Genomic DNA, 27,975 nt, shown 5'->3' with positions numbered 1-27,975 from the left:
GTATATAGACAGAATTCTTGAGAAGCAATTTATGGTAATTAGTTTATATCTCCTAATAGAGATAGAATATGGTGCAGTGTAGTTGGATAGAGGTAGAAAACATCTCGATGATAGTGTGCTTGATCATACAAAGTTTAAGGTTGCATGTGTAAAGATTCCTAAAGACTATGAGCTAACAGTGTTATGTAATTGTGAAAATATATATTGCAACGTGTATTGCATTATCTTAATGAAGTCATATTTGTAGTTGTAAATTGAGAAATCCTTAAGTCTGACTTAGTTATTAATCTAAGGACTTTGTATAAAGGGAAAAAAAATCCTTGTCATTAAGGATCTATGTGTGAATTGTAAGTGTCAATTATGAATTACAATTGGGTAAGTGATCTAAGAGATTTTTGTTGGAATATTCAAATATGGAAAGAATACTGATGAGAGAGGGGGGGTGAATCAAAAGTATTACACTTTATCCAATAAAAATTTTATCTGAAAGTAAATTGCATGCATGTAAATACATCATAAAAATATGAAACTAAGACATGCATCATCAACACATAACACTAGAATTTGGTAACCCAGAAACCCTCCAAAAATAAGAAGGTAAAACTGGGGTGGGGATGATACCCACAAAAATTCACTGCAATAATATTGTTCAACCACTTCTGATGGTCTGCCCTGTTAAAGGCTTTACACTGTGTCAATAGTGACCTGGTTGGAGGATTTACAAACACTTAACATGAAGTGTCACCCTGTTAAAGGATTTAATCACCTTTTGATAAGGATCTACAAATAGCTATTAAGCCAACCTATCTACATAGGATTTCCTTTCTAATACAATGGTAAGAGAGTATTAGGTATTATAAACCTGATAGTTTGCAATCCTTGATTGCTGAATGCAGGCACTTGTTCTGGCTCTCTCTCTGATTTTGATCCTCTGAGATCTAATTTTTGTTCGTCTCCTTTGCTTTATTCTGATCAACTGAATATTGAATTGTTGTTCTTACTCTCTATGTCTTCATTCACTGAATTCCATTATGTTTTTCCCTTAACACTATTCTCCTTCTCTCATCATTATTACAATGAATCTTTTTGTCTTTCTTAAAAAGATTTCAAAGACTTAGGGTTAGATATGGATCTACGATCCACATTGAATCTCAATTTCTCGCTCAATACTTCCCTTTTTGCTGATTGGTTGCATGCCTTTCCAATTTTCCAATTGGCTGCATGTAGATTGCATATAAAATGTAAAAGATTCATTCTTATCTCTAGATCTTTCGAGATTTACCTTATGTCAGCCAAAAAAATGGTTTACATCATAGTTTGTGTAATTACAAACTCTTATGCTGATATCCTGAGTTACTCGGCTCCTAAAGCATTACCGATGCTCGGCACATGTTGTTTCCTGGATAGCTCGGCACCTAAACAAAACTATATCACTCGGCACCTTATGTTACTCGGCACTTGAATAACTCGGCACTTGATATCACTCGGCACTTGAATAACTTGGCACTTGATATTACTCGGCACTTGAATAATGAAAAATGGTTAAGTGTATTGACACTCAGCTGTCAAAATTATTCTTTAAACCAACAATTTTATGTGATGCAAGTATGCACAAATCTGGTATTGGGATCAAATAAGTCTTTGGTACAGCAGAGGTGTAATATAAGAGTGAAGTGACTATATTTGGTAGATAATGATAGTGGGCAGTTTATGATTTGGTATTATTCTAAAAGGAATACTGTTAAGTTTGGTTGGACAGTGAGTTTGGTGGTCTTTCCCCTCAAGCTATTTGGACAGTGGGTCCTTCTTCCTTTCACAACTCCTAACAAGGTTGGCACAACTCCTAACAGGGTTGGAATCTCCTCATAGGCATTCAAAGTACCCTAACATGGACTGATATGTACTAAATTTATTTCATTGACTCCTAACAGAGTTCATCCTCTTACAAGGAACATTTATATTAGTACATTATTTTATGGGTACCATCCCCACCAGGGTTTTCCCTCTGATCAAGGGTTTCCCTAGTTAACAAATCTAGCATTATTGTGTGTGGTTATGTTTTTGTGTTGATTACATGTTTCATATTTAATAAGGTTAATAATATTTTTTTAATTGGATAACTAGTTTAGTGAGCCCCCCAACCCATAGTTATGGACTTTACTTTCTAACAAATTATAGGTTAGTTTTCCTATGAAAGTTAGTTAATTTCAAGATCTATGTAAACCCTTCCATTTTCTACATTTTTATATCCTAGCATCCACAATCATAACAATAATGCATTATCAAGCTCTTGCTCTTAAGCATTTAAGTGTTTGGGTTTCAAGTCTTTAAGCATTCCTCTATTGAAGTTCAAGGACTCAAGAATTCAAGAAATTGAAAGATTTTATCTTCAATATATTCTTCAATCCATCCAAGATCCCTTTTTACATCCTCTACATCCTTTCATCTTCATCTTCTTGGTCCAAATCCATTGGTGAAGCAAGCACATTGCATTCCATTCAAGAGATCGATCTTTTGTTAGGTGAATTTGTACATTTACTTTACATGTTATTTCAATTATTTCAATTCAAGGTTAATTCATAAACTAGGGTTTGACCAAGGGAAATTCCCCATCAACAACAAAAGTATTTTTTTATTATAGATTGTAGATATTGAATCGACTAACAGGTTGCAGATCAAAGTACCTTTTTTAGCTCTCTTCAAAACTGTGAAATTAGAATTAGCATTGCACACCATCATCAACGGTGCACTAGACCCCTGAAGATTCTATTTCACCCCTAATGATCCATTTTCCCCTAACTATTTACCAAAATATTTATAAGTTTCATCTATTGCGTAGTTTCAAGCTTGGATCTGACAACTTCAACTCATTTTGGTATAGACAAAAAGCACAAAATAGATTTCAAAGGTGTGTTTCTTTTCCTCCTTTGTCTTTTCAGCATATCTACATATATCTATCTTTCATTACACATGCATACACCGAGGGGTTTTAAGGAATTGGATATCTTTCCTCTATTCTTCCTAGATCTAGTTTGCATTAGTGCTCCTTGTTCATTCAATTAGCATTGATCTTTCTAGAGCTAGCTCTCTAGAATTGGGATTGAAAGAATTATTTTCCTTATCTTATCTCCTATATTATGTACTTGTCTTTGTGTGAAGGTTATGTGATAAACTTAGGTCTTGTATCCTTGATTCACATTTCCTCCCTCATACGTACATACATCTAGTAACATCACACAATCCATACTCATTTAAAAACATTCATATATGCATATGCATACCATAGAACATCATGAACATTTGCATTACATCATGTCATTTATTGCATATGAAAGATCATAAAAATTATTGCATAATCCATACATATCATATCAAAGAGAATCATCTAGAAATACCATGTTATAACCATCATAAATCATCGAGAAAGATAAAACGCATTCATACATAGCATGATATCTAAGTGAAAACATCATACAGAAGCATCTCACATAAACATATCAATATTATGACACATGCAATAAGATCAAATCCATAGTTGTAATGCTCATATATATCATTAAATGTCTAAAGGGGGTGATACAATCAAAATGTCAAAAATGAGTACTAATCATAGCATTATCGATATCAAGGTCTCAAAATGATACAAAATTCGACATGATGCTCTTCGTCAAAATGGAAAGATAATGTACATAATATGAACAAAAAGAACATAATGAATAGATGAAAAGAAGGCTCTAACTATAGCCCTCTCCCTTGGCATCAAGAGGTAGAGGAGGCAGTGAAATATCTTCACATGTTGGAGGAACATCACCCTTAGAGGCTTGTGAATAACCAAAGAATCTAATGATGTATTTCTAAATAGGGATAGTTGATGCATACATCACATAATAATATGTTATATGAGATGTCAAATGTGTACTCTCATCTCACTCACTTTATAATATGACTCCTCAACTTTTCTATCTGGTTGTCCCTCTCTCCTATTTGAGTGTCATGGATAGCTAACTATAACTAGAATTAGCTACCTATCTCTGGGATGCCCTCAATATGTCATGCAATGTAAGGCAGGGGAATCCCCAAAGGAGATGTCCAAGCCCCCAGCAAATAACCACATAATGGGAACAATACAACAATGAAATATATGATACCAATTACAACACTTTATTCATAAAATAATTGTTTACATGTAATGCACCTAGTTGTAAGGCCTTCCAAGTTTTGGAAAAATACAATAGCAATTACAAAAACAATTCTACAAGATCCCTCACAATCCAACCCAAACCTAGCTAGTCCAAATCCACACTTTAGTAAAAACCTCCAAGGAAGATCTAAACTTGTGCTCGCAAGCCCACCAAGCAATCTTCTTATTTCTCAAGCCTCAGCTACTAGCCCTTCTCAAAAATTTACCAAAATCCAAGTGTAAACTTCTTCACATTCGGTGTTGTGTCCACACACTTAGGAGAAATTCTCTCACTCAGCTACTCCATCTTCTCCATGTTGGATCCCACACTCAATAATGATTCAATACTCCACAAGACCCCCTACTTATACCCAACTAAGCCACAAGTCGTCCTAGCAAGATTAAAAATTAAATAAACCCTTACATTAAATACATATTTAAGCCACAAGTTGGCTTACAACAAAAATTAAATACATACAACCAAATTAAATGCCAAGGTTGGCTCACACTAGAAACCAAACATAGACAACTCAGGCAAAGCTGGAACCAAGACATGATCGAGCATCAGAAAACCACTTTCAAGTATCAACAACTATTAGATTCACTCGGCACATGAAGGAAAACTTGGTTAATATAGGCACTCAGTTAACACTAGAACTCAGTTAACACTACAACTCGGTTAACACTACCAACTCAATTAACATTGTTGATTAACACTGCAACTCAATTAACACTACAGGTTGACACAGCAACTTGGTTAACACTACAGGTTAATAATGCAACTTGGTTAACATTGAAGATTAAGACTATAACTTGGTTAACACTACAGGCTAACATTGTGAGTGAGTTAACACTGCAACTCAATTAACACTATAGGTTAACATAAAAACTCAGTGAAAGATGCCAAAATCTTCAAGAACCTCAGATGCCCCTACATCAGATTCCCAGGGTACAATGAAAAGTGTGTCCCACACTTTGTTCCTTCACAAAAACCATACTTCCACTTCATCTTCACCCAAGGCTTGCCAATCCATATAGAGAAAAGAACAAATATGTAAATCATCCACTTGCCAATCCATACAGACAAAAGAACAAATCTGTAAATCACCCACACCTGTAGCGTCCATGCAAATACTAGAATCTCCTGAATCTCAACAACCCAATCAGCATGCTCACTCCTAGGAACAAACTGAGCATAATGCTTCATAGGTAAATCATCATTCATGTCAAACATTAGTAAATCAAGAACATATAGATTTGTAGTACCATGTAGATCCAAAACCAAATTCAAATTAGCAGCATTACATGGAAATGCCAAACTCCCAACAACAACAATCTCATTGCTCATAATAAGATCACCCACAGCAATCAAATCATCCACAACCAAGTGCTCTACAATTTCTATGTCAGACTCAACCAACTAATCATGAAAACCAACCTCCATCCCAGCATCAACAAGGTTAGGAACTTTTTCATAAACAACCACAAGTTACTCTATAGGTTTTGCATCAAACTCCAAACTACACAGATTGATCAACAAAACCAACCTCTTCCATCTCGATATTGCTATGTTATCTTCTCTCTCGAGCAAGTCTTCTAACTGGCCAGACAAATCTCTTTTGTATTAATAGATTATAGCTCCACAAATATCTATGAAACTCAACCATCCCTTCCTTAACTCAATCAGTCAATCTAGCTTCAAACTGAGTAGACATCTTTGGAATTATCATCTCCACCACATCATGGAGATTTGCAATCATCCCAGGGTCCAATCTTTTCATAGACATCTTCCAAGATCTTCACAAACCCTCAGCAAAAAATCAACTAGATCTAACCTTCCATCTTTGCAACCATCGGTCCATCTGCAAGTCATCTGCAATTGTAAGTCATAACCATGATCTGCCACCTCACAACTAATATATCTAAGACTCCAGAAAGAATAATCCACCACAATATTAAATAGATCAAGATCTTCACATATCAACTTCTCCAACTTAAGGTCCTATTGAAAATTGCCTCAACTTTGGTGATCTCTCTATAGGCTTAGGAACTGTGCTCTAATACCATCTAATGCAGTGCAAAGCAGGAGAATTTCTAAAGGAGATTTCCAAGCCCCCAACAAATAACCACATAGCGGAAACAATACAAAAATGAAAGATCTTATACCAATTACAACAATTTATTCTTAAAATAAATTGTTTACATGCAATCTTCCCAGTTGTAAGGCCTTTTGGGTTTTGGCCAAATATAATAGCAATTACAAAAATGGTTCTACAAGATCCCTCAAGATCCAACCCAAATCCTAGCTAGTCTAGATCCACACTTTAGTAGAAACCTCCAAGGAAGATCTAAACTTGTGCTCACAAGCCCACCAAGAAATTTTCTTGTTTCCTAAGCCTCGGCTACTAGCTCTTCTCAAAATTTTCCCCCAAGATCCAAGTGTAAACTGCCTCACATTCGGTGCTCTGTCCACACACTTAGGAGAACTTCACTCACTTAGCTACTCCATCTTCTCCATGCTTGATCTCACACTCAATAATAACTCAATACTCCACAAGACCCCCTACTTATACCCAACTAAGCCACAAGTCAGCCTAGCAAGATTAAAAATTAAATAAACCCTTACATTAAATACATATTTAAGCCACAATTCAGGTTATAATAAAAATTAAATACATACAACCAAATTAAATGCCAAGGTCAACTCACACTAGAAACCAAACATAGACAACTTGGGCAAAGCCAAAACCAAGACATGACCAAGCATCAGAAAACCACTTCTAAGTATCAACAACTATCAGGTTCACTTGGCACATGAAGAAAAACTTGATTATTATAGGCACTCGATTAACACTACCAACTCAATTAACACTGTTGAATAACATTACAACTCGGTTAACATTGTTGGTTAACACTACAACTCAGTTAATGCTACAACTCAATTAACACTACAGGTTAACACAGAAACTTAATGAAAAATGCACAAATCTTCAAGAACCTCATATGCCCCTACATCAACATGCTTCTTAGACCTTTGATCACCTCATGAGCCTATATTAGGGGATCATCTACAACCTACTCCTGAGGTCCCTGATCCCTCATCTCATCATCACCCAACTCCTCATGTGCATGTTTTTGTTGTATCTCCTCAACTCATTGCCTTCGTACATCCCCACCCACTACACCCAAAGTGTCAAACTCTCCATGTGACCTGTGTACTGGTGGTCTATGCTACTAGACCAAGGATCTTGTCTCACTTTTTAAAACGGAATGAGCACAGGGCCAACTTTCATTTGTTGTACTAGTCTCTTCTCCCTCAGAGGAGGTGCCTTTTCCTACTCAATCTGTGTTATTCTCCCCACATGATCTATAAATCATGGGAAGGGGTGTATAGCAAAGTGCTTTGTATACTATGGTGTAACCCTTGCATCTCCCACATTTTGGAGATACTCTCATCTAGATAATGTCAATCTCCTAACATCATCTGTAGCCTGCACTACATCCAATCTAGGTCCCCACCACTTCTTCACCTCATTGGTGAAGCGAGTGTATGCACAGTATTCCTCTAAGATGTCTTGCATCCTACCAAACTATCTCCATAAATGTGTGAGAGGGAACTTCTCAATCTGTTGCATTGAAAGACCAAGTAGTGGTCATGATACCAACATATACCCCAACTGAGATCAAGCATCTCCTTAGGCCTTAATAACTCTCCATGGCCTCCATATAATTTACATCAAGTAGTCCAACTATCTCCTCCAATAAATAGTCTTTACCCAACCAAGGATGGACAATCTCATTGTTGTATTATTGGATATAAATATGGTCTGACAGTCACTAATCATCAAAGATCGACCTAGAAATGGGAAGGTGCTCTTACACCCATATCTACAATACTATAGCTCATGCTTCCATGTTTTTTGCACAACAATATACCACCTCATGTATCTTGTGATACATATGCACTAGCATGCACTGGCTCCATCCAAATATTGCTAGTTACATCATCATCCTCTCTAACATCATACCTCACCCACATGCCAAATCATGTTTCCCTCTATCAGACATTAGGAATCTAGCAAGTACAACAAGTAGAGGATGAGTATGAGTATGTCCCTACACCAACTCATCCCAAGGAATGGCTCTTTCTAATATAAGATCATCTACAAAGACACATCTCAATGCCTCAATGCCTGGTCAAGGCTAGGAATCAAACTCAATGTGTGGACCATGGAAAGGAATCCTCAAAATTTGATACATATCCTTGGGGGTCACTATCATCTTGCCGAGGGGGAAGTGGAAGGTGTTCATTTCGCTATAAAAATTCTCCACTAGTGCAATCAAAACACCATTACTCACCTGAATGTTGGGTATATCATGGAGATGAGATAAAGAAAGAATATATATATGAGTTATCTCTTATATTAGATAGTTGTTGAATGAGACCCAAGGTCAGGGGATAAATCAAATGAAAAGCCACATCTAAAAGCTCAACCTGCCAAAAGGAAAATAGAACACGTATCTGTAATCAATCCATAAAAGGATATCAAAGCAATGAAAAATGATCCAACAATCATGTACATGTGTACTAAACAAGAAAGCAAAGACATCTGTATGAGGAAAATAGAGAAAATTTGACTCTAAGCTCAAGAAAATTTCTCTATGTTTTAGTGAAATAAAATAGAACAAAAAAATTGTTAACGATTATTGTGTGAGAATACATGGGTTCCTATGCAAGTATTCGTTATTATGTTAAAATGCTTATAGGGTGATGCAAGAAGAATACATGTTCTGTGGTTCTTCGAACGAGATGTGGGTGAGCATGAGGCGAGACTTAAGGGATTCCTAGGCAACAAAACATGTTGATGGAGAAGAGTTGCACAAGATATTTCACCAATCGAGATGAGTAAAGACCTTGTCCATGCGAAGAAACAAAAATAGCAAGAAAAATGTATAAAAACTATGAAAATTTCAATAAAAAAATGCACAAATTTTATATCTACTATAATGTTCCTATTCCCTATGGCTTCAATAGAAACAATCTTTCTCCGTCAGATACTGAAAATGGTACTCAGGTGGAGCTATTGTGGGGGGCAGTACGGTATTATTGGAGTAGTATGGCTAGGTGGGGATGTTGTAGAAACACCAAATTGAGGAGGTACAAATAAGGGAGAGGTTGTACGGTACATGCCATACGGTGGGAGGATGAGTAGCAGATGTTCATACAGCATTAGGCTATACAGTGAGAGGATGAGCAACAGATGGTCGTAATGTATTAGATTGCATATGTTCGTATGAAAGGGTGTTGAGAAGGTTGTACAGTAGGGTGTTTAGATGGTTGTGGGATAAGGTTGTATGGTATGTTTATGAGGTCATATGGTAGATTCCAAAGGGTCGTATAGTTTTGTAGTTGCGAATGCATTTGTGTGATTGTGGAAGATGATTTCGCTCAATACAATCAAGATAAAACCCAAACAAGAATGAAAATAAACATAGAAACATTCAATTAATATTTCTCATAAGATGGTGCTCCGATTTGCCAAATCCGAGCAAAGTATTACATGCAACAACGGAATAGTGAGGGTTAAATCCCACTAAAATCACATGATCCAAATAGGGAAGATCTTTCAATTCTGAAATGGCGAATGAATCCAGAACTCTAACAAGAATTTGTAGTAAAAGAAATAATCCAAATTGCAAACCTAACAACTACCTACAGGTGTGCTTAAATACCCATCGGGGAAATCTTTTTGAGGGTGTACAAAGATAGCTGACGGCTACACAAAACTATAGAGACAAAAGAAAAAGGGGTCTAAGATAAATTAAATCAATTGGCCCATTAACAATAGTTTGATTAATAAATTATTTTATAATAGGGACATTACAGTCCTCCTGTCCCAAATTTTTCTTGTCCTCAAGAAAATGCAATGTCAGATGTTGTAGAATGTACCCACCCTCTCACACCGTGCTGTCCAATAGCAAATATTTCCAATGTACCAAATATTCCTTCACCGTGTGGTTCCATAGGGTCTTCTCACACAATTCAATGATCTTGTTCGGTTCCAAAATGAGCTTTCTTTCTTCATTGAGCAGCGAAAGGTCTACAACTACCATGATGTTCTATCCTATAGCTTTCTTAAGATAGGAAACATGAAAAATGTTATGAATACGGCTCCCCTCTAGAAGTTCCAACACATGGGAAACTTCATCGATGCAGAAAACTACCCAATAAGGGTCATAAAATCATGGCTTATATTTTTCTTTCCCCTTTTCCTTCAATGAGGATTGTCAGTATGGTTGAAGTCTAAGATAGACCAAGTCTCCCGCTTTGAAACTTCTCTCGATTCGGTGTCTATCAACGTACATCTTTTGTTGATTATATGCCCATTGTAAGTTTTTCTTTAAGCATCTCAAGATGTCATGTTCCTCTTGAAGCCAGTCCCTCGCCCTTGGTGTGTGGCTATCACCTAGAACTATGTCAATGAAGGAAAGGGGTTTGTACATGTATAATGCTTTGAAAGGTGTCATCCCGATGGACATGTGGTAAGTGGTATTGTAACAATATTCCCCTAGGCGCATCCATTTAACCCACGCCCGTTGTGTTGAAACATAATTTTGAAGGTAACCTTCGAGCCACTTGTTTACAATTTCCATTTATCTATCTGTTTGAGGGTGGTAACTAGTACTGGGAAACAATTTTGTTCTTGCGAACTAAAACAGTTATGTCTGGAAGATACTTATAAATCGCCCATCCCAATCACTGTCAATATTTCAGGGTAACCCATGTAGACAAAAGACTTCTCTAAAAAATAGATTGACTACCTGTGTGGCCTAAAAATTTGAGGGAATGGCAAATAAATGTGTGTACTTCGTCATTCTGTCAACCACCACAAAGATACAATCCTTTCTATTTACCTTGGGAAGTCCAATAATAAAACCCATCAAGATACTTTCCTACTTCTATTTTGGAATTAGCAAAGGTTGTAGTAACCCGGCAGATAGAGTATGTTTGGATTTGTTTTGCTGGCAGATTACACCCTGTCTTACATATTGCAATACATCTCCTTTAAGACATTTCCATGAAAACCTCTCCTTGAGATGTCTGTAAGTTTTGAGGAAGCCCAGGTGTCTTACCAGGGGTGAGTCATGTGCCTCCTTCAAGATTTTTTGCTTCAATTCAGACTCTGGCACTAAATATATCCTATTCTTATAGTAAATGATGTCATCCACCACTTTGTACTGATCATCCTAGGTGTTTCCATCCATTACCTCATAGGAAAATGTGTTTTTGGAATATTCTACCAACAAATGTGCTTTCCAATCAGCTAAAATATGGGTCAGTAAGCAAATGGCAGGTTTCCTAGAGAAGGCATATGCAACCACATTGTTCTTTCCTTTCACATATTCAATGTCAAAATCAAAATCTTGAACCTTGCTTACCCATTTTTGTTGCCTCTTGTTCAAGTCTTGTTGCTCTAGAAAATATCTCAAACTATTGTGATATGTACGAATGACAAACTTAGCACCCACTAGATATTGTCAAAACTCGATTAGTGTATGTATGATGGCCAAAATCTCTTTGTCATAAATGGAATATAAGTGTTATGTTTGTGTAAGCTTCCTACTCTCATAGGCTATGGGGTGTTTATCTTGCATCAGTACCACATCAATGCCTTCTCCAGATGCATCACACTCCAGAATGAACGGTTGAATGAAATCAGGTAATGCAAGTATGGGACAAGTGCTCATTGCTTCTTTCAGCTTATCAAAACTGAGTTGCACTTTTTCATTCCACTAGAATGAGCCCTTTCTTGTCAGATCTGTTAATGGTTCATTGAGCTAAGAGAATCTTTTTACAAACTTCCAGTAATAACTACACAGTCCAAAAAATCCTCGCAACTCCATGAGTGATATTGGGGGAGGTCAATTAAGGATAGCCTGGATCTTCGCTTGATGAACTTGAACTCCATATTTACTGACAACATGCCCCAAGTAAAATATTTCTATCATACTGAATTCAGACTTGGATCGGTTAGTGAACAAGGACTGATCCTCCATGATCCTTAGGACTTCATCTAGATGCTTTAGGTGCTCTTTCCATGTCCTGCTATAAATAAGAATATCATCAAAAAATACTAGTAAGTACTTACACAATTATTTTTTGAAGATGTGATCATGCATGATTAGAATGTAGCGGGTGCATTCATTAATCCAAATAGCATGACCAGGAAACCATAGTACTCGCGATGATAATGAAAGGTCATCTTTTCCATGTCTTCTTCCCTCATGCGGATCTGATGGTATCTAGAATGGAGATCTATTTTTGAAAAATAGACTACACCATGTAATTCATCCAAAAACTCATCTATCCTTGGAATGGGGTGTCTATTTTTTATATTTTTTTGTTCAATTCACGGTAGTCCACACACATGTGCATCGTCCTATCCTTCTTTTTAACCAATACCACTGATGACACAAAAGGGCTAGAATTGGGATGGATCTATCCTTTCTCCAGTAGTTCCTAAATCATTTTTTCGATCCTGTTTTTGAATTTATTGGGATGGTGGTAGGGTGTGGTTATGACTGGCTTGGCTCTTGCTTTCAACTCGATAGTATGTTCAAACCCTCAATGAGGTGGTATGCCAAGAGGAATGTCTATAAAAAAATTATCATGATCACTCAAAACATTCTGGAGATCATCATCCTAGGGAGGTGTTTGTTGCCCTTTTATAGGTTTTGCCGAGACAAAATAGTGTGTAGCCCAAGCAATGTCATCACATTGAAAAATTGCATCTAATGTGTAGAAACTTCCTTCAAACCCTCATTTTCCATTTTGTGGAGAACAACCTTCTTTCCATTGACAACAAAAGTGAATTCCATCTATTTGAAGCTCGAAGTGTATTCATCAATTGTCTCCATCCACTATATGCCCAGAATAACCTCCATATCATCAAGATCTACTATGAAGAAATCCTTGGTCATTGTAATTCGCCATTATGATGCTTAGCTAAGGAACAAGGTGTGTGCAGGGTAGAAGAGTCCCTTCGACAACCTTATCTTGGAATCCTACGTGTGTCTTCGTAGGTAGACCTCTTTGCTTCACTAGAGATGAGTTATTGAAGTTTAGAGTGGCTCCGCTATCAAGCATCACCATAACAATTTTGATGTCCACGTGGGATTGGTTGTCTTCGAAGGGTATATCTTCCTATTCATCCTCATCATTGGACATGACCTGAATGTAGTGGATTTTTCCTTTCCCGAGGCATCTTTTCCCAGGTTCCCATGGTCCCTTGCAATTGAAACATAGTTTCTTCCTTCGGAGCTCTTGTCTGGTAGCTTTGTCCAACGATGGCTTTCTTGGTGGAGGTTTGTTATCTTTGTCCCTTAGAAACACTAGTGATTTGGAATGTGTGTAACTTCATGAGGATGATACCATACTCCTTGCCTTCTTAATGGCCTCTGACAAGGTGGTGGGATTGAACCCTTTTACTCAACCCTTCAATGGTTTTGTCAGTCCATCCATAAAGAGCATTGTTCGTCTTCTTTCAAAAATGTTCATGACCAAAACAAAGAGTTTCTAAAATTCCACAATGTACTGGTCAATCGATCCAGTTTGCCTCAATTGTGCCAAATCTTTGAAATTGAGTTCTAGATCTTTATTATCAAGTCAATCTATCAATCTCTCAATGAATTCTGCATAGGTATTTATTTGATCATGCCCCCATGTGATGGTGTCGTGATGACACTATTCATGCACAACTCCCTCCAAGTGTATTACCACAAATTTAATTGCTTCTTCTTCTAGTGTAGCATTAAGCTGGAAGTAAGTATCGGCATTCATTACCCACGTTTGTGCAGATATGGATCCGGATCCGTCAAATGGAGACAAATTTACTTTACTCAACTTCCTTCTGCGATCATCGTTAAAATATCCTCAATTTTTGCCTCTCAAATAACTCATTAGATCTATGTAATCTTTGTAGTATATGTCTTCCTCCAAATTTGCGTTCTTCTAGTCTTCTCTCAATTGTTCTTTCATTTCTTCAAAGGTCAGTTGTTTTCCTCCGTGGTGTCTTCGTCTGTGGGGTAAAAGATGGCATGGAAGGTCGATAGTGTGTTGCATGAGGGTTTGCTTTACCCAACACAAGTCCGCGCTATGAGCATTTTCTTCACCAAATATTTTATTGTCTGCCAACTTTTTGAGAGTTTCTTCCATGAGACACTAAGTGTCATTGATTTGTGCCTAATTCCTTGCAAGTCCTCTCAATAGTGCCACGAGATCGGCAATTGTGGGTTCCGGTTCTACAGCCATTCTATCAACGAAATGGGTTCTTATTCTCTTCCAACTATACACTCTTATTGACTATCCACAGGCTGGCAGGATTGAAGCTCTGATACCACTGTAATGTTCCCATTCCCTATGACTTTACTGGAAACAATCTTTCTCCTTTAGATACTGAAAATGGCACTCAGGTGGAGCTACTGTGGGGGCAGTACAGTATTACTAGAGCAATATGACTAGGTGGGGATGTTGTACGAACACTAGATTGAGAAGGTACAAACAAGGGAGAGGTCATATGGTACAAGTCATATGGTGGGAGGATGAGCAATTGTATGGTATGTTTATGAGCTCGTACGATAGATTCTAGAGGGTTGTATTGTTGTGTAGTTGTGAATGCAGCTGTGTGAACCCAAACAAGAATGAAAATGAACACATAAACATTCAATTAATATTTGCCAAAAGATGGTGCTCTAATTTGCTAAATCCCAGCGAAGTATTACATGCAACAACAGAATAGGGTGAGGGTTGGATCCCACCGAAATCGCACGAGCCAAATAGAGAAGATCTTTCACTTCCAAAATGGTAAATAAATCCATAACTCCAACAAGAATTCATAGTAAAAGAAATAATCCAAAATGCATACCTAACGACTACCTACACGTCGTTCTTAAACACCCGTCAAGGAAAACTTTCTGAGGGTGTACAAAGATAGCCAACGATTACACAAAACTACAAAAAAAAAACAAAAATAGGTCCGAAATAAATTAAATCAATTGGCCCATTAACAATATTTTGATTAATAAATTATTTTATAACGGGGACATTACATTAACAAGATCGGGATCAATGACTTACCAAAAATGAGTGATCTTTGGGCTACATATGGCACCTCTAGAGCTCAAATTTGTGTGTTAACAAGGACCACCATTTTGACTTAGAGAAGGAAAATACAAAGTCAAAGGTAGTGAATGAATTGAAAATGATCTTTTGGGGACTTATATAGGTCTTGACCTTTTTTTCAAAGTTCTCTAATTAGCATGAAAATCACCTGCTACCTAATTTGATGGCCCTAAGTCCCTTTTTAGGATCAAAATCAAAATCTAATATTATTAAACAATTGAAAATCGTAATTCAAATTCTTTGGGACTGACACAATCTACTGCTTGCGCAAGCATCATAAGGACACAAAAAAAAATTGAAAGCATTATCAGAAATTGTTTTATCAAATTTTCAAACATCAATACAAATATTCAACTATGGTTAGCCAAGGTCAAACTTGGTCAATAGGACCACAAAGGGATGCTTTAAATGCTCTGAATCTTCTATAAACCATACCTAATCAACTCTGTCATTTCTAATCATTAGGGAATTTGATTCTTCTATCAAGTTGTTTCAGATCATCATATTTCAATTTCACTCCCAAGGAGGCAAGATGAATGCATTGTTGCATTGATCAAATCTATCAACCTGATAAACTTATTCTCAAAAATTGGAATTCCTCATCTCTAGGGGCAATCTTATCACCGGGGGCATGTTAGTTTCATCATAATCCATATCAAATTGAATGTTTTAATATTTATCTTAAGTTGATCTTCATTCAATCAAGTTCAGAGTCAATTAGTCTTATTAATCAAATTTTGCTCCATCAAAGTTCAAAATCAATTATTTATCTCAATTAACCTTTGTTCAATCAAGTTCAAAGTCAATGCCTAATCACCTTTAGTTCAATCAAGTTCAAAGTTGGTTATCTCAGTTGATTTTCATTCAATCAAGTTTGGAGGCAATTACCTTCTCAAACAACTCGTGTTCAATCAAGTTGAAATTTGATACCTAACCAACTTTAGTTCAATCAAGTTTAAAGTTGGTTATCTTTGGTGATCTTCGTACAATCAAGTTCAGCCTCAATTATCTTCTCAAATAACCTTTGTTCAATCATTTTCAAAGTCATTTAGTCAAATTTCATTCAATCAAGTTCTGAATTAGTTTATCTCAATTGATATTTGTTCCATCAAGTTCACAGCCAATTCTTTATTTCAATCGAGTTTCATTTAATCAAGTTCAGAATTATTTATTTTTCTCAATCGACCTTTGTTCAATCAAGTTCAAAGTCAGTTTATCTATCCTACCAACTAAACTTCACTCAATCAAGTATGGAGTCAGTTTCTTTATCATCGAACAATCTTCGTCCAATCTAGCTCAGAGTTGATTTCATCTCTCGTCACCTTTACAGAACAACTTCAATGGATCCATATCAAGTTGTTGTATACTTCAAACATTAAATATTCTCTGAAAAGATGCGTTGCTCATACGTCAATTCAAAGAGGGGCTAATGTAAACACTTAAAATCAGATGGCCCTAATCTCAATCGTCGACCAAGAATCATCAAAGTCCTAACCAAAAGGAATATCTATTTCTATCATTACTATGATCTAAGTATCAAATTGCATACAATCCTTGACTTGCAATCATTAAAAAACTTTTAATTCCTAAGTATTGACAATAACTAACAATTAAATCATCCTAAATTAATAAATTTAATTCAATGTTCTAGCACATAAATTAAACCCATTTACCAATTACACATGAAAAATGAATTAAAATGATTAAATTGAAGTAAACCTCTAAAAATAACTATTATTGAATTAAATATTCATAAATTGAAAAAATCATATTAAATGAGATAAATATTCAATTATCTTCCCCAAAATTCTAAAATCGATAAAAACAATTCAAAAAATAGAGTTAAAGTTGAGTTCAAAAATAAATATGGAATCAAAAAAAAGGAGTTAACTAGACCATGCATAAATTAAAAAGGCAAGTCAAGTGAACCTTTGCATCGTTTCTATAAAAATAGAACTTGTTAATTATGAAAGTGAATTGTGCTTCCACCTCCTAACTTATCGAATCAACAGGAGGTGCATGACTCGAACTCATCCTTGGGTCTTCATTTCTTATGTACAATTGAAGAGTAATTGCTATTATTGAGTTCATATAGATTAAATTGCATCGTTGTTTCAATCATCTAAGATTCATACATATGTGCATACAAAAATTCAAAAAGATAGATTTAATTACATTCATACTAAATCCTTCATTTCAATAGCATCTATAATCAATTAGAAGCTTGAAAAATCTAAGTGCATCATACTCATATTGGTTTCTTGCATATTGTCTAAATTTTTTATTTTACTAACCATAAATCTAATGACTTACAGAGGTGTCCTATTTATAGCTACAGGTACAATTTTCACACAAAACAAACACTTATCATGTTCTAAAATTAGAGAAGACTACCATAAACATTAAAAGCACCATATATTGCTTGCATAAACTACAAACATCAGATGGTCTGTTACTGTCGAGACTGAACTTGTCTTAGGATCCTCATTGTATGGTCTTCATCTCTATAATACTTCTAACATGAGCGTTGGATGTTCACCATTGTTATTAAATGATTGATACTACTACCATCTCTGAGATAAGCACTATCATCATATAAATTGTTCTCTACCTCTGATTTTCTTCATAGGTTCCAATTCATTAATCACTTTCTTAAATTTGTACAATTGGATTCTTACTTCGATACCATGTTGAAATTATGAAGATTGTTACAAATGTATTAGCATTGTCTATTTTGATATTTGTTTTTCAAAGGCAACAATCTTTCTCTCATATATATTGTGAATTGTGAATGAGACATAGAGAGCAACCTTCATGAGACATGTCTATTCATTTTATATATATATAGTTTACATACCATTATTAAATTAATTTATCTTCAATAGTTTAGTCCCACAAGTATTTTCAATAGAAACTATCAAACATCAACAACTATGTTAATTTGGAATCTTTTCAAGTGTAGATTTAGAAAAAAAAAAATTAAAAAATTAAGATTTCTATTTTCTAATTTTACATTTCTTTCCTTTTTCATAATCAGTATTTTCTTGGAGACAAAAAAAATTGAAGGTATTGATATAACCAAACCCTCGTGACAGGTACGGGTGACCGGCGAATCTCAGACATGGATAGGACAGTGTTCACGGTAGTGCAAGCTTAAAGCTAATCTTGGCGACCAATCATGGCATACAATGGCTGGAAAACTCTTTACGCTTGTCCTACCTTTAAGTCTTTTGGGATTACTACAAAACTTTTGGGCTACATTGTACAGTTCATCAGCACGTTACAATGTCAAATTTGACACAGGCCATTGCTTCAAACAGGTTGACCACTGGCCTTGATGATAGGAGTTTAACATGTAAAAGGTAATCACCGCACAAATTTGTTAAAAGCATATTGGGATACCAAACATTTTTTAAAAGCGCCATGTTTTTGAAACTCCAGTTAACAATATCCTTGCTTGGTTTCTGTGCACAGCAAAAAATATGCAAGGCAATAATTGGTTTTACATCATCAGTTGCTCTATCTCTTTATGGAACTTTACATAATCTAGTTCAATGTATGACTTGAAAGAGGTTCGTCATTGCTTAGTTGACTGTTCATTTCATCTTCAAGCCAACCTTGATAACATCAAAACAACTGGCCAAATAGGTCAAAGGCAATGTCAAAGTCCAGCTAGCATAAAATAATGCGAGGCGAATTTAATAGTCTCCAATAAGCCTTAAATGTAAACTAGAAAGAAAATCGATCACCTACAACATGGAAGAACATGGGAAAATAGCTAGACAATAATGTAAACATTATTCAATCATATAATATGCTGTGGCCACAAATAGCCAGCAGGTTGCGGTCTTTGATTACCTATGTAAATGGCCAACACCTTCACCACAACTTGACAACAGTTTAAGCTCTTCAGTAAAAATGAGTAACATCATCAACCATAATCAACATAGATGCAACAAGAAAAGCATCATAATCTGTAACACTAGATGGATTCGTTTATTTGTACAAACAAAATGCAAGTGTGATTCAGTCTTAAGCTATACAATTTCAGGAAAACCTAAAAAATCTTGTTCCATGTAATGTTTATCCACGACCAACTGAAAATGCATATTCATGGTACAATATTTTCCACACACCTCCCATTTGGGCATCAAAAAGAATTGTTTAGATATAAACAGAGTACATCTAGAAACAAACTGAGACTTATACAATCTATAAAAAATCATGCACTATGTCTTTCAAGCAATCTCTGGCTCATCCCCTTACATGCCAGAGCGGTGCCTGAAAATAGCAATCGAGATTTCATCTTTAAAAAGGCTTATGAATTTAAGCCGAACTTAATATATCATTCCACTACACTTTTGCATGTTGCCGTGCTACTTCTCAAGCCAGAACTTGCTGGAGTTGTTTTAAACCTGTAAAAAAGAATTCAAAATTACTTGGGCAATTTCAAAATACCTTCTACTCTGGCAACTAAGAATATACTCATACATTCTTAATGCATCTGTAGAACTAGAACTAACCGCTCATCTTAACTTGCTTCTATGTCAGCTAAGATCAAACCTTCCCATATGTATTTCTTTTTGTCCAAAATGATGTAACAAGACATTCAAAATAACAAGCACTCTTTCTTTTTGGCTTGGTTGCTTGTGATTTTTCCTCTCTCTTGGCAATTTCTTCAGACATGTACTGCACAACAGCCTGCGCTATGAAAATGCTTTTAATCAGCGTGAATTAAGAAATGTATATAATTTGCTTTACAAAATTTCTTTTGAAATCAAACAAACATGGTGAACATCACAATTGTGCATTACCTGAGCTCCCTTTTCAGCTATGTGTATTGGAGGATATTCAAGTGGTATCTCCTCCACATGAAGAACACGAAGTCTTTTTAGCATTGCAAAAGAATCCGGAAGAAACTTTATCTGATTACTACTGATATCCAACTCCTCGAGCATTTCAAGATTACCTATGGATCGAGGAAGAGAACGCAAATCAGCAAAGTTTCTGCCGACGTTCAATTTGACAAGATTTGTTGCAAAGCAGAGACTTTCTGGGACTGACTCCAATTCGTTGAAACTAACATCAAGTTCTTTCAAGCTTGCTAAAGAAGCCATGGTAGTTGGTAGGGTCTTCACTCTGTTGTAGTGTAATGTCAGGACCTCCAAAGACACAAGCTTACCAACTGCTTCTGGCAATGCTTTGAGGTTATTAAAATCTGCTCGAAGCTCAACTAGAGCTGAACATTGACCAATTGTATACGGAAGTTCCTCAATCTCATTGTTTCCAATACTTAGAATTTTCAAGTTTGTGAGCTTGCCAATGGACTCTGGTAATGAAGAAAGATGGTTTGCACTCACATCAAGATTTACAAGGGTGGAAATATTCCCAATAGTAGCAGGCAATTTAGTTAGATGGTTGCCGTGTAAATCTAAATCAGTCAGACTAGAAAGCTCTCCAAGGGAATCGGGAAGACTCTGCAATTTATTTGAGTGCAAATCTAGTTTTGTCAATCTAGTAAGTCCTCCTATTGCACTAGGAAGAGTCACAATTCGGTTCTCAGACAAATTGAGTTGAACAAGGCTAGTGAGCTTTCCAATTGAATCAGGAAGCCACTCAAGCTGGTCTAACAATTTTCCTTGGAGATCCAAACTCTCTGCACCTTTCTTGGCTGTTGCTTCAATGAGGCTAGCAATTTTTATAAGGTTGAATTTCTGCTCCCCGTCACCTGTTTAAAACAGCGTAAAGCATAAAGATGTTCATTAATTAGAAGAAGCTCAAATTCCCTGCAGAAAAATATGTAAAACGTAGTTTTTCTTCAAAAAATCCAATTCGCTTAAGAAGTAAATTTAACCAAATACATCACGATCAGTTAAGTACCTTAATTCCCAAAGAATGAATAAAAAGGTCTGCTAGGAAAATGTAGAACTTGAAAACAAAACAATACAACGTAACGGAATTGAGATTAACAGCCTGGTTTTCTTGGCTTGATTGCAGATTTGATAGCGTGAGAGTAATCCAAACAACAGTTTTAAACTGGAAAACATCTTCATTGATGATGCTGATAAAAATTGGTTATAAATTAAATATCCACATACTGATCTCCACAAGGGTAGAAAGAATGCAGAGCAGTATTAGTTCATCCTAAATCCAGTCTGAAATATGAATTGCAATCCAGAATTTTGGAGTTAAAGAGGCAACCATTTCAAAAACACAAAAATTAGGGCCATAGATGGTTTTTGAACAAAACAAAGCATCGTTAAAAGAATTGCAAATTGCAGACTGCCAGATAACAACTGAATAGCGGAAGTCCAGACAGAGTGGGAAGCAGCAGTAACACATCCTAGAATCCAGGCTAAAAAGAGATTTGTCTTTCAGAATTTTGCACCAGGCAGGCAACCATTTCAGAAAACAGAAAATTAGGATCATACCGTCATATACATTCTCTAAACAAAATAAAGCTGTCATTAAAGAATTGCAAATGTGTGTACAACTAAATGTACATTATCACTCAACAGCACTAGTCCAGAGAAAGTGCAGCACAGCAGTAGCTTGTCCTAAAATCCAGGTTGAAAAGGGATTTCTCATTCAAAAATTTGCACCAGAGAGCTCGCATTTCCAGAAACCCAAAACATATGGTCACTAATGTTCTCTAAACAAAACGAAGCCATCAAAAAAGAATAGCAAATTTGTATAATCAGAGATATCAAATTTCCACAATTCTGATGATGGATCCGAAACATTGATGGTAAAAATACACACAATCAAATCCAGAAACCTATGATAACAAATTTGTGAAAAACTAACTAATTATCCAACGGTGAAGAGTTGACAGAAAGCATAACATGAATCAAAATTAGAATCTCACAACAAATTGAGAGAAACTACCTCACAGAAAGCTTTGATTAAAAAGGGAAACACAGTCAAGCTCCTGACAAGTACTTGGCACTTGTTGTCTTGTGAGGAATGTTAACCACCAGCTATCCCATAAAGTCTAGATTAATTATCATTATTATTTATTAAGATTAATTATTATTATGTGTTAAGCTTGAGTAGACTTGCACCTAAGACCTCTCAGATGAGAGGCTCACAAGTTACAATTGTTAACCACCAGCTATCCCATAAAGTCTAGATTAATTATCATTATTATTTATTAAGATTAATTATTATTATGTGTTAAGCTTGAGTAGACTTGCACCTAAGACCTTTCAGATGAGAGGCTCACAAGTTACAATTGTGTTATAGACTCTTTCCTAGGCTTTAGGCTTTGATATATTTTTGACTGGAGGAATCAATGCAATTTAATAAAATTGCTCGGAGATGGCTATGTAAAGGTCCAGTTAGCAGATAAATCAGTAACCAGAATTATCTAACCTCGTCCATCATTGGTCAGTAGCACCATAGAAAATTACTATTAGTTTTAAGTTTTTAACCATGAAGCTTCCAGATAGCAAATTACAAAATTATTAAACAAGAGCACACTGCATTGCTTTTCTCAACTGAGAATGAGGAAATTACTTGCAAATGCTTGGTAATGTCATGGAAGAACAACCAACCTGTTTCTGGCACTGCAGAAGGTTTGACAAAGGAATTTGGCAAGGTAACTCTGGGTTTTTCTGATTCTCTAATGATCTCCTGTGAATGCGACGCCTTTGGTTTCTGGATAAAGCTATCATCCTTACTGTATTGTACAATAGTGGCTACCTCTTGATTCCTTTTCCCCTCATATTCTTTCAAATAGAAGTCGCTTCCATTTCCCACAACTCCATCTGAGGGTGCAATCCATGAAGCCCTTGAACTATCACTATTACCATTGGCATACTGAATCGCCCCATATGCCTTCTGCAACCAATCATCGAACAGGCGATGGTATCGCTCTAGATCAATAACGTCTAAGGCTTCACGTTTCTCCCTGTTACTCTTCATACAAACAAGGTTCTTCTGCATTTCCTGCAGCACTGCAAATAATTCGAAAGGAACGTCAGGGGGTTTCTGCTGCTTCATTATCATTTCTATCTGAGACTGTTCTTTTCTCTCCACATCCTTTACCAAAGCAATGGCGGCTTCAAATTCTTCAAAACTAGGCCTCTGAGGAAGAGATCTGTGCAATATCATGATCTCATCCACTACATCTGCCACACTTTGCATTGATTTAGTCATTGTTCTTCAAAAACCCTACACGGTCCCAAAAAAAATCTCCTCCCTACTTGTGAGACTACCTGAATGCCCACAAGGTGGATTTTCAATGAAGACAGATTAGCTCTATAAGATTTGCGAATTGAAATAGATCATCGCACACCCAAGACCTGTGATTCCACAATCTACAAGATTTCCTCTCCTCGTTGCATATAAAGAAACAGTTTTCCCAGTAATCAAAATGATGATTAAGCTTTTCTTGCAAATGACTACAATCCTATTCAACTTAAAACTCCAAATATGACCCAATACCTGGCTGTCCAGCGCCCAGCTGTGTCCAGGGATAAATTCTTCATTGTGTTCAAACCAGATTTCCGGATTAAAAAACAAGACTGCCAAACAGCCAAACTGACATAAACGTGAGACCGCTTCAGAAAACCACCCAATTAAAAATAAAAAATCACCAAAACCCATTATTCAAATCAAGATCTGACTGCACAAATGCTAAGAGGGCAAAATTTCGAACGCCTGCAGACCCTTCTACGATCTCCATCAAGTTTCTAGAATAATCTACTCCTAGCAGTAACTTGTTAGATCATAAAATTTTCGTGCTTATATCTAAGCCACGGTCGATTTTTTCCCCCAAATTCAGACAAGTCATCAAAGGATAAGCAAATAAATCCAAAACCAGCGTGGTCTGAACTGCTCAATTCACCCCTCCCATATGCTAGTCAGACAAGCTTTCCCAAGTGGGTCCTCTCCAACATGCACATTTCAGAGCTCATGGATCAACCTAATCGATTATTATTGTTCAATAGGCTTTGCTTTCTTAATTGGTTGTACTTATCTCTACGCCTGGGATGAATCCAAATGATAAAAGCTAATGGTGATGACTCGATTGATCAAGACCCCAATGATCTAGAACTTTTGGGATGCCCACACCAAAATCCTCATAAAAAGTTTTATTTATTACAACTTGATTCCAATCATATGACCCTAGCAAACAGATTGATCTGCAGCTATGCCAATAAAGAATTATATCCAATCCGATCAATTCCTCCCCTAATATACCTTAACCCAGTGTCAACCGCATCGCTGTCTTCGTGGGGAAACCGAGAGTATATACAATGTATAAACGTTTGATAGGAAGTCTGAAAACCCTGTTCAGAATTACCCCTTGTATTTCCATTTTTTAAAACTAATCTTCAAAGGGGTTTTCCAAGTGTATATACGTTTGATACGCAGTCTGAAAACCCTGTTCAGAGTGACCCCTTATATTTCCATTTTTTAAAACTAATCTTCAAATGGGTTTTCCAAGCTACGGAAAGTATACACAGTGTATATACGTTTGATAGGCAGACTGAAAACCCTTGTATTTCCAGTTTTCTGAAGAAGAAAAAATCTTCCAATGGGTTTGTCATGTCTGACGTGGCAAGGCCATTCCCTGATTAATAACTGAATTTTGTGCAGATAAATAACTGCATTAATGTAAACTAGAATGCCAGCTCACCAGCTAAAGTGTCTTTTTGAGGTACATTGTCTGCAGAGTGGCAGAGAACTTAAGTACACGTGCCGGTGGGCAGGTGGGTCCGACCGTCCTGTCCCGGTGCAGACCAGCTCAAGTCCAGCTGGAAGTTAATAAGTTGGAGTGTTTATTTTGTCGTCCTCTTATCATTGATCATATGGCTGAATGTAATTTGTATGATGGAGATGGGTAATTATAATTACAAGTCTATTCATGCATTCAATGTGGGAGAGTAATATCTGCCCACAACTTTCTAGAAGGATCCTTTATCCTAATTTCTACACATTCTAGTACATTCCCAAATGTGTTTGGTTAGATCTATCCAACCTAAGCTAGTAGGAAAATCAATATTTGAAATTTTATTATGATTCCTTGTATACACTTAAAAATTGTCAAGGCTATTAATTTAATATTTTAATAAAACTTCTTTTATTAACTTTAAACTTTAATAAATTATTTAATTTATTAAGTTAGTTCGCTTTTTTTCTTAATTAATTAAATATAATTAATAAATATTTACTTTATTGACTTTAATAAATTATTCAATTTATTAAGTTAATTCATTCAATAATTAATTAAATATTTTTATATTTAATTAATATTATTCGTCTATTAATATTAATAAATTATTTAATTTATTAAACTAATTCATCTAAGTCAATTACATTATCCTAAGTGTTAAGAATAATGTTATTAACTAATATATTTAAATTACTTAATTATCTACTCACTCAAATGACAGAGTCTTTCAGTCCACCTAAGCAGTCCAAGTCATGTGCCACCTCATAGTTGCACCAATAATTAATTATTAAAAATCATATGTATCCTCACATGTGTCCTATTTTATGGGACTAAAAGAGGAGATGTGGTCTTGATTAACTGTAAAGATCCCATGCTATACCAGAGTAGAAATGACCGTATGGACGTTGGGTGTAAGGGTTAGAAGGATGGTTGTATGGGTATTGAAGTCGTCGTACGGTGAAGAGGAGTGTGAGGTCGTACGAAAAGTGGGGGTGGGGTCAATGTACGGTAGTGCAGGGAAGTTTGTTGTACGGTGAATTTGGAAGACCGTACTGTGTCTTGGGTGACTGTACGGTGAACAGGTTGTGAGTACGGTGAAGGGGGAAAAGTGTCCGTACACTAAGACACCCGTACAGTGATGTTTGTACAGTATAGAAGATGTTCATTAGGAAGGTGTGGAGTCTGTACGGGATGGCAGAGATGGAAATATGGAGCTGTACGTTCGGAGGTGAGGCGTAAACTATCAAGGACACCTCTAGTGATCAAGAACTTCCTTAATAAGGATTAATCTCACAACATCTTTTTCAACAAGATTCAAGCTCATAAGGTCATTTTCCATCAAGCGATCTTTTGCAACAAAATATTGTGCCTTCCCAAGGACTTGTTCAAAAAAGTTCCTCTTCTCAAAGTTCTTTATTGAGTGCAACATCCCAAGGTTTAATCCAACAAAATAGTCATCAACAAGATTTACCATTACAAGGACTTGCTCAACAAGGTTATACCCAACAAAGTACTCCCCAACAAGGTGTAACCCAACAAGGTCCTAGTCCACCTACTGTAATATTACAAGGACCTCCTCAACAAGGTTATACCCAACAAAGTACTCATCAACAAAGTGTAACCCAACAAGGTCATAGTCCTCCTATGGTAACATTGTAAGGACCTCCTCAACAAGGTTATACCCAACAAAGTGTCCCTCAACAAGGTGTAACCCAACAAGATCCTAGTCCTCCTATGATAACATTACAAGTTCCTACTAAACAACCAAACATCACATATCAAGGATCTTATCAACTAGGGATGACCCCACAAGGCATAATACAACAAGGTTATCCTCAAAATGTTCCTTCTCAAGGTCGCAGTCAAGAAAAATCCTTTTCAACAATTCAACTCAACATTCCAAGGATCTCATCAACAAGGGTATAACATTCCTAGTATCAACTTTCAAAGCTTAAACCCTCAAGGAAATACCGCACATGGACATACATTATAATTAGACTTTTTGGTACAACAAATCCAAATGCTTCAACAACAAATCCAAGAAATTCAAATTGGATCTTCATCCAAGAGATACACCTTCGAAGACATATGTCCATATCCTTTCAACAAAATTTTGATAATGATTATGTTCCCTTCTCATTTCAAGGTTCCCAAATTTGATAAGTACAAAGGGAATACAAATCCACAAGACCATGTTAGAGAATTCTATGTTGCTTGCATTGAAGTAGCTCATGATGAAACTTACCTTATGATACTATTTCCACAAAGTTTTGGAGGCCAAGCTATGGAATGGTTTTCTAAGTTACCATCTAGTATTAAGTCTTTTAATGAGTTAGTTGATATGTTTATAACACACTATTCCTACAACATTAGACATGAAGTGGCCATGTTAGACCTTTGCAACACAAAACAAAAGAATGGGGAACCATTCCTCACCTTTTTTCAAAGATGGTGTCACCTCTTATCAAAATATCCACAAATCATTCCTAAACATGAAAAGATGGATATTCTCATACAAAATCTTACACCAAACATGAGCTATTGAGTACAACTACAATGTCCATCAAACTTCAAAAGCTCATAGAAAATGGTGTAAAAATTGAAGAAGATATGGTATGAAGAGGAGAACTCAAACTATACACAAAAGACAATGCTAGTTCTTCAAATCAAAATAAGAACAACAATGACAAATCCAAATATTAGAACAAGAACAAAAACATCATAAGCGATGGAGTGGTAGATAATCGAAATGTCAAAACATCACAACCAATACTAAATCTTGGAAGCAAATCTACTACTCCTTAAACAAATCAAAATGCTCAAGATGTCTAAAAAAATCTTGATCTTTCATGAGGAGATCTCTTATACCCAAGAAACAAACATTAACACCTATAGGAGAATCCTTGAATTAGCTTTGAGGAAGTTAATCAC

At 36.1% G+C, this 27,975-nt stretch overlaps 1 protein-coding gene across 1 annotated transcript; it reads right to left on the bottom strand.

The window, feature by feature from the left end:
* Positions 1-19,332: 19,332 nt before the first annotated feature.
* Positions 19,333-23,679, bottom strand: LOC149543476 (plant intracellular Ras-group-related LRR protein 5-like). The gene is made up of 4 exons (XM_089798276.1): positions 22,919-23,679; positions 20,177-21,090; positions 19,886-20,063; positions 19,333-19,777 (listed from the first exon to the last, which is right to left on the bottom strand). Exons 1-3 carry the CDS (start codon positions 23,520-23,522, stop codon positions 19,920-19,922), a joined length of 1,662 nt encoding a protein of 553 aa, XP_089654402.1. The 5' UTR covers positions 23,523-23,679; the 3' UTR covers positions 19,333-19,777; positions 19,886-19,919.
* Positions 23,680-27,975: the final 4,296 nt, after the last annotated feature.

This window comes from Cupressus sempervirens, chromosome 8 (assembly GCF_028749045.1).
Source record: "Cupressus sempervirens isolate cs-2001-9-10 chromosome 8, ASM2874904v1, whole genome shotgun sequence".
NCBI classification, from domain to species: Eukaryota; Viridiplantae; Streptophyta; class Pinopsida; order Cupressales; family Cupressaceae; genus Cupressus; species Cupressus sempervirens.
The sequence above is the reverse complement of the archived record's forward strand: the minus strand, read 5'-3'. Positions and strand labels throughout refer to the sequence as shown.

Excerpts from the sequence above, each read along its gene's own strand:
- LOC149543476 (XM_089798276.1), bottom strand. The coding sequence starts at position 23,522 with ATGACTAAATCAATGCAAAGTGTGGCAGATGTAGTGGATGAGATCATG. Across the intron at positions 21,091-22,918 it reads TTCTGCAGTGCCAGAAACAG|GTGACGGGGAGCAGAAATTC; the intron begins GTTGGTTGTTCT and ends TGTTTTAAACAG. Across the intron at positions 20,064-20,176 it reads TAGCTGAAAAGGGAGCTCAG|GCTGTTGTGCAGTACATGTC; the intron begins GTAATGCACAAT and ends TTCATAGCGCAG.